At 41.5% G+C, this 12,627-nt stretch overlaps 1 protein-coding gene across 2 annotated transcripts in view; it reads right to left on the bottom strand.

The window, feature by feature from the left end:
- Nucleotides 1–3,638: 3,638 nt before the first annotated feature.
- Nucleotides 3,639–12,627, bottom strand: part of LOC126985477 (nascent polypeptide-associated complex subunit alpha, muscle-specific form-like) — a 188,104-nt gene continuing 179,115 nt past the window's right edge. For both annotated transcript variants that reach the window (XM_050840434.1, XM_050840440.1), the window contains one exon: nucleotides 3,639–7,724. In XM_050840434.1, coding sequence (XP_050696391.1) covers nucleotides 7,456–7,724 — 269 coding nt within the window. In that variant the 3' untranslated portion in view covers nucleotides 3,639–7,455. The remainder of the gene's footprint in view (nucleotides 7,725–12,627) is intronic.

Raw genomic sequence — 12,627 nt, 5'->3', positions numbered from 1 at the left:
AGAAAGGGAGGGAAGTAGGAGAAGAGGAAGAGGAGGATGATGATGAGTACGAGAACTTAATATCTTCATGTTTGTCATTGATCAGAAGAAAATACTCTCGCTCTCTCGGATGTAATATCGGCTCAATAACTTTTTTTTCTCTCTCTCTCTCTCTCTCTCTCTTAAAAAAGTAAGACTCCATCTGCCAAACCAATAGAAGTAAACAGGAGCTCTTTGAAGGACACGACTGAGGATGTTTGCTTTTTAGGCCGAGCACGAGGGGCAAACACACACACACACACACACACACACACACACACACACACACACACACACACACACACACACACACACACACACACAGAACATGAATAATTATAATATGAAGGTAGGAAAGTATGCAGGTGTATGTTACTGTTGTTGTTGTTGTTGTTTTTGTTATTATTATATATTATTATTATTATTATTATTATTATTATTATTATTATTATTATATTGTTGTTAGCGATGGTAGCGGTTGTAGTAGTTGCAGTAGTTATTTTAGTAGTAGTGGTGCCGCAAGTATCATCACTATTATTGTTGCAACTGTTGTTATTTTCGCCTACGAGCGGAAACCTACATTATTTTCGTTTAAGGAAAGAGCAGCAACACTACTCAATTTGTTTGGTCAGCGCCGCGCCAGGACAGCCGCGTAAAGCCGGTCAAAGTTAGCCAGGACTTGTGCGGCTCCGGCTGTGCGAGGGAGACTAAACAAACCTAATAACAACAACGCTCTACTTCCTAATAATTAATAAACTATTTGAATAAACAGGAAAATAAACAAATGACTGAACGCGGTCGGACATAAATTAGTAACAACTGTACCTGGGAAAATAATCATAATGTAATAATTTAAAAAAAATACCAATTCTCCCAAAACTCTGCTTCGTAATGAAAAATAATTAATAAATGGTGAAAAAATTATGAAACGAGTAATTTTCTGAAAGGGAAAAAAAGGATTGTGAACTGTGCTGGTTTGGGTATTGTGTGACGTCACGCTTCCAGGTCTCTCTTTTTAGCTCATTCCTTTGACATAATTTCCAATAATATCGGTAAACGAGACCCTGTTACCAACTATAATAGCTTTCTGTGAACCACTGTAACAGGTTAATGGCTACACTCAATATATTTTCATTGTCAGTAACGATATGACGCAAATAATCCCATAAAAGTGACTGGAAGTGATGTTTGTGGAATGTAACGGAAGCGGGAAGCCGTTTAGAAGCTGCTCTTGGTTGCAGAGTTGGTAGTAACTTATTTCTCTGGTTGGTATTCTAAGACAGTTCCGACTCTCACATCAACTATTTCCAAAGGCCAAAAATGAGATCAGTCGTGTTCTAATGAGTGTTTTTGTAGGTTCATGCCACAGAAGAAGGGTCAAACTACCACTAGGATCAACAAATAACCCCTGGAAATGCCCGAAACTCCTACGAAAGCCTTGTCAAATATGTGTGCTGGGGCGCCGGAATGTTTAAAAATACGGCCCTCGGTGAAAGAGACCTTGGAATATGGCTACAGCTGTGGATGCGGCCAGTTTCAGTAGGTGATCTCTCATTTGTCTGTCTTAAAGGGTTATTACACTGGGCAGATTTTCCGTGGATCTTCAGTCAAACCACGATTTCCGCTAGCGTGGTTCTCATTTGTTTCTTGTTATTGCTGGTGATGATGATGGTGAGTAATTCCGTCGTCCTTCGGGGAAATCTACTGTAGCTTTGGAAGATCGTCACGTCAGAAAACCACGGAAATATGAGAACCACGCCAGCGGAAATTATGGTTTGACTGAAGATCCACGAAAAATTTGCCCAGTGTAATAGCCCCTTTAAAGGTGTGGCATTGGGACCTATCCGAGACCTTGTTGCAGAGGAAAAAGGCCCTTGCGAATGTGTGTATGTGTGTGTGAAAGAACGAAGACACAGAAGTGAGAGTGAAACGCAACTCCCTTCCATGATAAATATGAAGCAATATCATAATAACAGTGATATATCGTTGCGTTGTTATTTTTCCGGGAACTCCGATGGTCATGATGCAGATAACAGGGAAAATGTTTTAAATATTTTTCTTTCCCCCGTCCTCTCGCTGCTCGGCAAAATATATTAGTGTAACAGACGCGCTAAATGCTCTGAGCAAATCCGATGAGTGAAAACAACACGAGAGTTTTTGTCGAAATGAAGCTGTTGTGAAAATGAACAGCAAAACAACAACAACAACAACAACAACAACAACAACAACAACAACAACAACACAGTATTGAAGTATGTAAAAAGACCAAATGAAAGACTTCGTAAAGGAGATGAATTGTAGTAGCATTAGTAGTAGTAGTAGTAGTAGTAGTAGTAGTAGCAGTTGTAGTAGTAGTAATAATAATAATAATAATAATAATAATAATAATAATAATAATAATAATAATAATAATATCACCAAGAGCAGCAACAACACTTAAGGAAAAATCATCCCGGAAACACAGAGAAAATATTTAATGTAATGAGCAAGATTTCAGGGAGATGTCTAATGTAATATTACACTGAAATGATAAAAAGAAAAAAAGAGAAAAGTTATAATACAATAAAATTAACAAGTCTCTCTCTCTCTCTCTCTCTCTCTCTCTCTCTCTCTCTCTCTCTCTCTCTCTCTCTCTCTCTCTCTCTCTCGAGTATAATTGTTGTTTTTGGCCTTCATGACTTGGTTTTGTTGAGTGTGGAAGCAAATACGAAAGGAGGAGGAGGAGGAGGAAGAGGAGGAGGAGGAGGAGAAGGAGGAGGAGGAGGAGATGGTTCGAATGGTTTGTAATGGTGGAGTGTTGGTGGGAGACTTAAGAGGAGGAGGAGGAGGAGGAGGAGGAGGAGAAGATGAAGAAGAAAGATGATGATGATGAGGAAGAGGAGGAAAAGCAGGACAAGGCGGAAGTGAGGACGAAAAATAAAAACAAAAGGAGGAGGAGGAGAAGGAAGAGGAAGAGAAAGGCGGAAGCAAATACGTATAAGGAGGAGGAGGAGGAGGAGGAGGAGGAGGAGGAGGAGGAGGCGGCCAAAGAAGATATCACTGCCTTATTTATTTTGTAGTTTCTCTGATGCCTGGCGAGACTCCTTCCTTGCCTCCTTCCTTCCCATCTTTTTCCCCTTCCTTCCTATCCTTTATTTCTTTCCTCATTTTCGCTCTCATTATGTCTACTCTTTTCCATTTCTCCAATACGTCTCTTTCCTCTATTCCACATTTTCTATTTTTTTTTCTCCCTACGTTTCCCTTCCTCATTTACTATCCTTTCTTCATCTCCTTTTCATCAAGACCAAGTACCTTCGTTTTTTTATCTTTTTTACTTTTCTCTCTTCTCCCCCTCCTCGTTTTCTTCCCCTCCATCTCCTCTCCTCGCTTTATTTTCTCTGCTTTTTATTGGTTTAATTGCTTCCTTTTATTCCTCCTTTGCTTCTTTTCCATCCTCACCCTCCTCTCCTCTCTTCCTTTCCGTATCATCTTCCCCTTGTCCCTTTCTTTGCCTCCCATCTCTCCCTCCCTCTCTCCATCCTTTCCCAGCCTCCCTTTCCTCCTCTCCTTTCATCTTCTCCGTTTCCTTCCTGCTTCCTTCCTCCTCTCTCTCTCTCTCTCTCTCTCTCTCTCTCTCTCTCTCTCTCTCTCTCTCTCTCTCTCTCTCTCTCTCTCTCATAAATTTTCCCCAACAGCGCAGTCAACTTTTCTTTAATCTTTTTAATCTATTTCCTGTTCTTTTATTTTTTTGTCAGTTTCCTTTACTGTATTTTAATTTTTTAAGTCTCTCGTTTCTTTTCTCTTTTAATTTTCTTTCGTTCTTTACTCTTTTTTGTAGGTGGAAGAGATATTAACATTTTGGATTTTTATTTCGTTGGCTTCTGTTTGAGTTTCATTTTTTTTTAACCCAGATTTGATTAACGCCTCACTTGTTTCTTTGCTGTAGCCTCTGTTTTTTTTTTTTGCGTTCATAAGCTGAGTAGTCTATTTTCCTTCCACTTTCATTTCTCGTTTTCTGAGGTTTCATTTTATTCATGTGTTGGAGTTTCCTTGCTCGACGCAGATTTAGCTTATGACGCCAATCTCACGAGTTTTAGTTTCTTTATATCACATTTCAACTGTTCGATTTTCTGTCTTCACACGTTTGTTCCACATTGCATATTCGCTTCATAGTCCAAGTTTCATATTCTTCAAAACTGTAACTCAGCTAACTTCTTTACATGCTTCTTCACAATCATGGCTTCATATTTCTATATCTTAACATGGCTACACACACTCTTATTCAATCATGTTTGTTCTCCAACACTTTGCATATTTCTTTTCATAAACATCCTTGCAGTTTTGGAGTCTTCCTCATACTTATTCACATACTGTCTTATTCCTACCCTTCGCTTCGCCTGCCGCCTCCTCCTGTGCATTCATATAACTTACGGTGCATTTGCTTAATGGCACACGCGAATGCTTTGTTCCCGGGGCTTAGGAAGGCAAACAGGGGGTGAATGCGTGCCTTTCTCTATCGACACGACGTCACGTATTGCTGTTTACCGCCCTTCAAAAAACATTAACTTAACAACATGATTAGAGAGAGAGAGAGAGAGAGAGAGAGAGAGAGAGAGAGAGAGAGAGAGAGAGAGAGAGAGAGAGAGAGAGAGAGAGAGAACATTTCCTGGCATGGAGCTATTTTTATCCTTCCACGTAACTCTTCACTCCTTGTTCTTTCTCTGTAGCTTTATTTTTGGCATCTTTTGTCTTCTTCCTGTAAGGCTTGATATCACAACACTCCTCACTAAAACAACCCACACACACATACACACACACACACACACACGCACTTCCTCCCCTCCCCTCCACACATACATCACTTTCCTTCACTCAGTCTCTCAGCCTCTCACGACAGGAAGCATCAAACAGCAAAGCCGAGACTCCAGTACTTATACCTTTAAGATGCCCTTCGAGACACACCAGAGGGAGGGAGGGAGCGAGGGAGCGCGAGTCGAGATGCGAAGACTTCCAAGCAAAGTTCCAGCCACCGTCCAGGAAGATAAAGGAGAGTTGGCTGGTGTCTCCGCGGCGTTGGTTCGAAGGGTGATGAGAGGTGGAGATATGGGATGGTGGCTTCTTTTATTTGCCAGGAGATTGAGGAAGGGGATTAGGAGAAGGGACGTTGATAGGTAATGGGGCATGGAGAGAATGAACAGTAGAAGAGAGGTGAAGGACGTGTTGGGAAGTGGAGTGGGCGGATGCCTCTTTTAGAAATGGAAGGGGAAGAGAGGGACTTGAAAGAGGGTGGAGAGTATTAAAGGGACTTGAAGGAATAAAAAGAGTGGGTTCTATGTAGATATAGGACGGGATATTGAGAGTTAAGGTTCTGTACTGCTGGTAGGTAAAAGACTTAGATATTTGAAAGGGGTTTAGTTAAGGATGGAAAGTAGAGAGACGTGGAGAAAGAGAGAGGACAAGGTAGATAGAGGATTGTACATGTAGAAGTCTTGCAGTGGTTGGAAAGGTACTGGAAGTGGTACTGGAAGAGGCAGGTAGGGTGACTGGCAGATGGTGGAAAGGTTAGAGGAAAAAAGAGGGAGGGAAGGGTATGTTAGGACAGCCTGTAATGTAGGAGTCAGTAGGGAACCTCACTGAAGAGGAAACAGCTCCCCGAAAATTCCCTGTTCACGTTACTGTCTGTCCAAAGTATATTCTTTTTCCACCTTCACATTTCTCAACACATTTTTCTTCAACACACACAAAACTCCAAAAAAATCTTCGAGGTTCTACGCGATTTTATTTTGTATATTAATAAACTTTCAAGAAATTCACCTTAACACTCATATAAAGGTTTTTGGCTGCACTACCTTGCTATATAGTTTTGATTCCTTCCCTCTGCGTCCACCCACACACCTGCCCACCCACACACAAACAAACACAGACTTGGATCGCTTTTCCCGGGACAGCTGCAGGCGTTATCTTTCACTCTCCCGTCACGTGTAGAAGCGCTCGTGCTGATCCGTTCCTAGCACAACCTTTTCACTTCCCTTCTCCGGGCGTCCAAAAAATGCTTCCCGGCACCTGCAAGGAAGACTTGTCGAGGAGCAGAGGAAGATGGTTGTTTGTTTATTGATCTGAGTGGAAGGAGAGGTCGCGGTGTACAGGAGAAAGAGGAGAAGAAAGGAGAGGAGAGGAGGGGAGGATGGGAAGTAAGGTCGAAGGGTATAGGAGAGAGAGACAGAGGAGAGGAGAGGAAAGACAAGGAGAGGAAAGAGAGAGGAAAGGCGAGGAGAGGAGAGGAGAGGAGAGGAATGGAGAGGGGAGAAAGGTGAGAGAGAGAGAGAGAGAGAGAGAGAGAGAGAGAGAGAGAGAGAGAGAGAGAGAGAGAGAGACCGGAGATAAGGTACGGCGGAGGAATGAAAGGATGTATAATACGCAGAGGAGGGAAGGAGGAAAAGTGGGAGGGAAGGAGGAAAGGGAAGGAGGAAAGATGGGAGGGAAGGAGGGAAGGAGGACTTAAAAAATACTTGAGGGTCTCGTTAATGCAGAGAGGGAAACCAGACATCTCCACTTCTTTTTTCTTCCGTCTCTAAACAACTTACATAACATCCTCCTCCTCCTCCTCCTCCTCCATTTTCTTCTCTTGCCCTTCGTTTCCTCCCTTTTTTATTCCCTGTACTTCCTACTCCTTTCCTTCTCCTCCTCATTCTCTTTTCTCTTATTTTTAACTTCGTCTTCCTCCTCCTCCTCCTCCTCCTCCTCTTTCAGGTTGACGTCCTCATTCTCAACCTCATCCTCTTCTCCTCATCTTCCTTATTCCTTTTCCTACATCAGTCCTCTTCCTTCTCTTTATCTCCCAACTCTTCCTTCTCTATGTCCCCATCCACCTCTCTTCTTCCTTCCCATTCCTTTTCAAATTTCCTCCTCCTCCTCATATCTTCCCATTCTCACATATACATACATCAGGCACAGTCCAAGTTTCTCTATTTTTTCTAACACCAAAAAGACACTCGCTTGATAATAGCACATCACTCATCGGCGAAGACACTCGGTCTGGTCAGGTAGGTACATGAGGTCACTTTTCCCTGCACATTCAAGGGGTCACTGAAGAAACATCCCCCGTAGTTCATCCTTCTGTCTTGAGGCGCGTGTGATGTGCTCCAGACGCGCCTCTAAGCAGGTCAAGGTCACACGTCTTTAAGTAAAAATTCTATAACCGTAAGGGAAAGCATCGAGGTAGCGAGTACAAAGACGGAAAAAGGCGTAGAAAATTTGTAAGGATAAAGAGAGGAGGAAAAGGAAAGAAGCGGAGAAGGAGGAGGAATCAAAAGGCATGGAAGATCTTGCATAATAGAACAGAAAACGAGTCTTAGGAAGTAAAGAAAGAAAGGAGGAGGAAAAGGCATAGGCTCTCGAAAGATAAGAAGACGGGAGGAAGACGAAGAGGAGTTATAGGAGGAGGAGGAAGAGGAGGAGTCAAAGGACGTGCAGGTTCTCGCAGGACTTGCTCTTGGGTTCCTTGCCGCACACTTTGGTCAGGAAGCTCTTCACCTTAAGACTCGCCGAGGTTTTGGAGCCACGGTACTTCTTCCTCCTTGGGTTCCTCTTCTTCGTGGTCTCCGGCGGCAGTGTTTTGAGGCGAATCTGCTTGAGTATCCCCACCAGGAGCTCGTCCACTTGGTGATTGAAACCACTGGACGTCTCGATATACTTACAGTCGTAGGAATCGGCCAAGTTTGATCCCTCTGAGGCACAGCGTGGAAAAAAGGGAGAATAGAGTTACAAAAATAAGAAAATAACCATGAAAAAATGGGCTTCATCTGCATGTACCCAGCTCCAGGGATTAAATAGTGAGGGAGAGAATGAGATAAAGACGTAGGAAAAAGCCAAGGCCAACCGCTCGGAGGCAAGACTTGGAAAGACAAGAGAAAAGAGATACATTAATGGATGTCTGCATGTACAAAGAGCTCTATCCATCTAATACATGGCTGCAGGAAGTGAAATAAGAAAAGGAACAGAAACAGCCGGAGGAGTCAGTCACGTTCGATGCCCCTGAGACACTGCTTAGAAAGGGGACAGAGGGGGAAAACACATAAGGATACGAATATGTGCATAGACAAATATCAAGCTCCTGCACATTCCCGCTGAAATGTATAGAAAAAAATATCCAAAAGAGAAACAGTCAGGCAGTCAGCCAAGTCCGATCCCTTCAAGTTACAGCAAAGTATGAAAAGAGAGTGAGGAAAAGAAATGCATGAATAAGTGGAATACAAATTGCATCTGTCAGCACAAACACGGCGCCAGTTAATAAAAAAAGAAGACAAAAGAAGAAACAGTCGAAGCTATCAATAAAATCCGACTCCTTTAAAGTGTTGTAAAGTATGTAAAGAAAGAAAACGAAGATAATTTCACGAAAGAAAGTTGGTGACAAAGTAAAAAACAGCAACCTAACTGAAATCAGTGGATATATAATAGTGTATTCAGGTAAAAATAGAATCTTAATCCGCTCAAGACTGCAGGGGATGGAAAGAAAGGAACAAAAGGCAAAACATATACACGGATAGATAAGCATATATATAATAGGACTAACATTATATAATTGACATACATCCCACGACGAGCTAAACACATTCTGAACACCCACACGAACACATATTAGCCCCGAATAGAAATAAAACCACAGAGGAAGGTAAAAAAAACGACATATCTTCTCTTTTATATACAATCTCGATCCATGAAAGGCAAGGCGCTCAAAGGATAACACAAATAACAGACACAACAAAACCAAGAACAGAGAAAAAAATATTCCGATCCCAGAATAAACCGAGATCACAAAGCAGGGAAAGGCCGCCGTGTATTCTCTAGGTCAGACAATGCGTGGGCGGCGTGCGTGTGTGCGAGTGCGTGTGCATGTGTGTGTGTGTCTCCCTTCCACTTGCGTGCTATCAGTGGGAAATGTGTTTGCTTCGCCTGCGAGAGCTCGGCAGCGAACGTAATCGGCCTCATCGAAATTACGTTTTGACTTCCTGTTAATGTTTTGGATTATTATCGAAACGAGCGGAGGGGAGAGGGTGGCGGAGAGAGAGAGAGAGAGAGAGAGAGAGAGAGAGAGAGAGAGAGAGAGATATGAAGGGAGATAGTGAAATGCGGCAATTTTGTACCGTAGATTTTTTTAATGATTATGATCCAGATTTTCACACAGTCGTAAAGAAGACAAAAAAACAGATTGAATGTTGACGTAAATAGATTAAATAGAGACTTAATCTTGACAACATGACAGGTATACTTCCACTTGTCACCTGCAAATATTCTCTTCATTGTTCTAGTTTTCATTTATTTTACTTTTAACGCTTGACTTTCTTTCTTCATTTAAAGGAACATGTCAAGGAGTCTGTTACATCTATATGCAAAATACACACATTCTCTTTCCCCTCTCTTTCTCTCGCTATCTCTGTCTCTCCCTCTCTCTCTCTGTGTCTATTTGTCTCTCTCTCTCTCTCTCTCTCTCTCTCTCTCTCTCGTTAAGCCGCATATTTCGTCCCTCGGTATCGCACGAAGTAAATGCCCGAGAGATCATAAACAAATTCCTGGCGTGGGCAATACCAAATGCTCGCTCTCCTAACCTCTCACAGAACATTTACTTTAAACTTTGGGTCTGTACTTAATCTACATTCAATTTCCCTCTTTATTTTGCTCTTTTGTTGTTGTTATTTGTGTCACTCTTTTCTTCCGTTAGTTTAGTATGTCAGAAAAGGATAACTTCGCCCTTATGTTATTTTTGTTATCCTCTTGAAATGTTAGGAACGAAAAGCAGGAAAAAATACAGAATAATATGGAACGTTGCCCACAGTTTTCATCCTCAACTTCATTTCCCTTTCAATTTCCAGGGCGTATATATGTCGTGTTTCTGCTAATGTTATTGGTATTCGTCCTTCTTTTAATGTCGTGGCATATAAGGAACGGAGAGCAGGAAAAAAAACTGTCATGGAACGTTGCTTACAATTTTCATCGTTTACTTCATTTCCCTTTGAATTTCCAGGGTGTATATCTGCCGCGTTTCTGTTACTGTTATTATTGGTAATCGTCATTCTGTTATTTTCGTTACATGTAAAAAACGGAAAGCAGGGAGAAGAAACTATACCATGGAAGGTTGCTTACAATTTTCATCGTCTACTTCATTTCCCTTCCAGTTTCCAGGGCGTATATCTGTCTTGTTACTGTTATTATCGGTATTCATCCCTCTGTTCATATCGGGCATGTCTATAACAGGAAGGGAGGAAATAAAAAGGAGAGGCAGAAAATGACGTACAAGTTCCTGAAATTCCTTAATCCAGCATCGGTGGCGGAGATTTCCCGAAGCGATGAGAGGAAGTTTGCCGCGTTATGGGGCTTTTATTCCGGAGAGGGTTTAAAACTTCTCTCTCTCTCTCTCTCTCTCTCTCTCTCTCTCTCTCTCTCTCTCTCTCTCTCTCTCTCTCTCTCTCTCTCTCTCTCTCTCTCTTCTCTCAGTATATAAGAAATTTCATTCACTGGTCCCTCTAACGACTCGTAACAATATGAAAGGCAACGAAAGCCTATAGTAATCATCCATAGATATACAAACTTAATATTAAGCTTGCCTTGTCCATATCTTTCGCTCAGTCTTCTGTGTTGACCTCTCTAACGACGGCCAAAGATTCAGAACTAAACGAAGCATTGTAGAAACCAGTATTCATATTCATGTGGGTGTGGAGTTGCAGTCTCGTTTGCTTTCGTTCAGTGTCTTTTGGTAGTGATCGCGGTGCTCTCAATACTTTTTTTCTTTCTCAGGTTTCACGAGAGACGAAGTTGGTCCGAGCCAGTCAAGAAATTCTGTCGAGGGACCATTTCTGTGACTTGACCATCTGTTTTTCCTGTCCTTCCTTCCTTCTCTCCTTTTGTACCTACTATTTCATTTTTATTTTTCCTTCTCTTCCTCATCATCATCCATCTTTCTGTATCTTTCATTTCCCTGTCTCTGTCCTTTCCCTTTCTTCTTCCTCCGTCTCTGATATTCCACATTCTCCAGTTTCGTCTTCCTGCACCTCCGTCCCTCCCTCTCTGTTTCCCGTTACCCTACATTTTCCTCATTTATTTCCTCTTTTTGCTCTCTCTTCCTCAACATTCGTCCTTCCATACCCTTCCTTCCTTTACCTTACTCTTCCTCTTTTCTCCTTTACACCTATCTCTCTCTGCCATTCTCACACCACTACCTTCCTCTTTTTCCCTCATTTCCTCCCGTTTCACTCAGTTTCTTACCCCATTCTCTCCCCTGGCCGTCCCATGTCTTTCCTCCCTTTTCTCCTGCTCTCTCTGCACCATATCTTCTCCCACCCAGACCCTCCTTCCCTCCTACCATCCCTCCCGCCCTCACAGCTGCTGGCCGGCTTCATTTGTTTGTTTTGATCGATCAGCTGCCGAGTGTGGCCGCCGCAGTGAGATGGTTGCGGCACCTTTCCCTATACAGAGAGACAGGTAGAAAAATGGGCAGGTAGATGATTTATGAAGAGTCGGGGCGTACAAAGACGAAGATGATGTGTAAGTGGGTCAGACCTGTTTGTGAATAGATAAATGAATTGGGTAAAAAGAGGGAGGGAAGGATAGACAAACAGGCGGGATAATAGGTAGGGGGGTAAAAACAGATATAGATGACACGTAAATGAGCCAATTATGTCAGAGGGTAGATAGATGGGTCAGAGTAACAGAGATAGATGAAAGCAATAAAAACAAAGGTAGAGCGAGGCAGACAGGTAAAAATAGTGGAGGATAGATGATTCATAAAGAGACGAATTGTGTAAATATAGATACAAAGAAAGGAAAAAGATATATAGAGAAAGATTATTACTTTCCTAGACAAAGTACGCAAACAAGTAAAAGATGACGTAGGAAAACAAAGGAAAAATAAAAGTATAAAAAGAGACAGACAGTTCAACAGATCAATACGTTACTGGACGGACAGACAGGCGGGCAGCACGTTAACAGCTTGGCGGATATGGTGCTATTTTTACCGCTCGCTTGTTTGTGTGGACGAAAAGTAACGTCGGGGAATGAAGAGTCGTCTATAGTCCATGTTGACTCTCCTCGTCCGCCAGTACCTTGTTGTCTTGTTATTATGTTTCAAGTTTATCCTCTAAAAGAAACCGAGACTGTGTAAGATATTAATGAGGAGAAAGAGTTACCGTTTTTCTTTGTTCTACCTAGAAATAATACTCTTTGATTTTTAGATGAAACGTAGTCATTGAAGTTTTGAAGTAAGATAAAAAAGTAACAAATTATGAAAAAAATAAGATAAAGACTATAATATATCGTTTCTCTTCATAGTATTTTTTAATTAATATTAAATCACCATCACGTAAATAAAAAAAAAAGTACATAGAAGAAAAGTAATGATAAAAAGAAAAAGATGAAATAAAAATCTCATTTCATTATATTTTTTTGTTATATAAATATTGTAAACTATCATTTTCTTCTTAAAATAGAAAATAAAAAAGTGGTAAAAATAGAAAATATATATAAACTAAAATAATGAAAGTGCCTCATCGTGTGTGTGTGTATGTGTGTGTGTGTGTGTGTGTGTGTGTGCCAACGATATTTTCAGAGTATTGATTTTCATAGAGACTCGATGACCTC

Source organism: Eriocheir sinensis, chromosome 5 (genome assembly GCF_024679095.1).
Source record: "Eriocheir sinensis breed Jianghai 21 chromosome 5, ASM2467909v1, whole genome shotgun sequence".
Taxonomy (NCBI): domain Eukaryota; kingdom Metazoa; phylum Arthropoda; class Malacostraca; order Decapoda; family Varunidae; genus Eriocheir; species Eriocheir sinensis.
The sequence above is the reverse complement of the archived record's forward strand: the minus strand, read 5'-3'. Positions and strand labels throughout refer to the sequence as shown.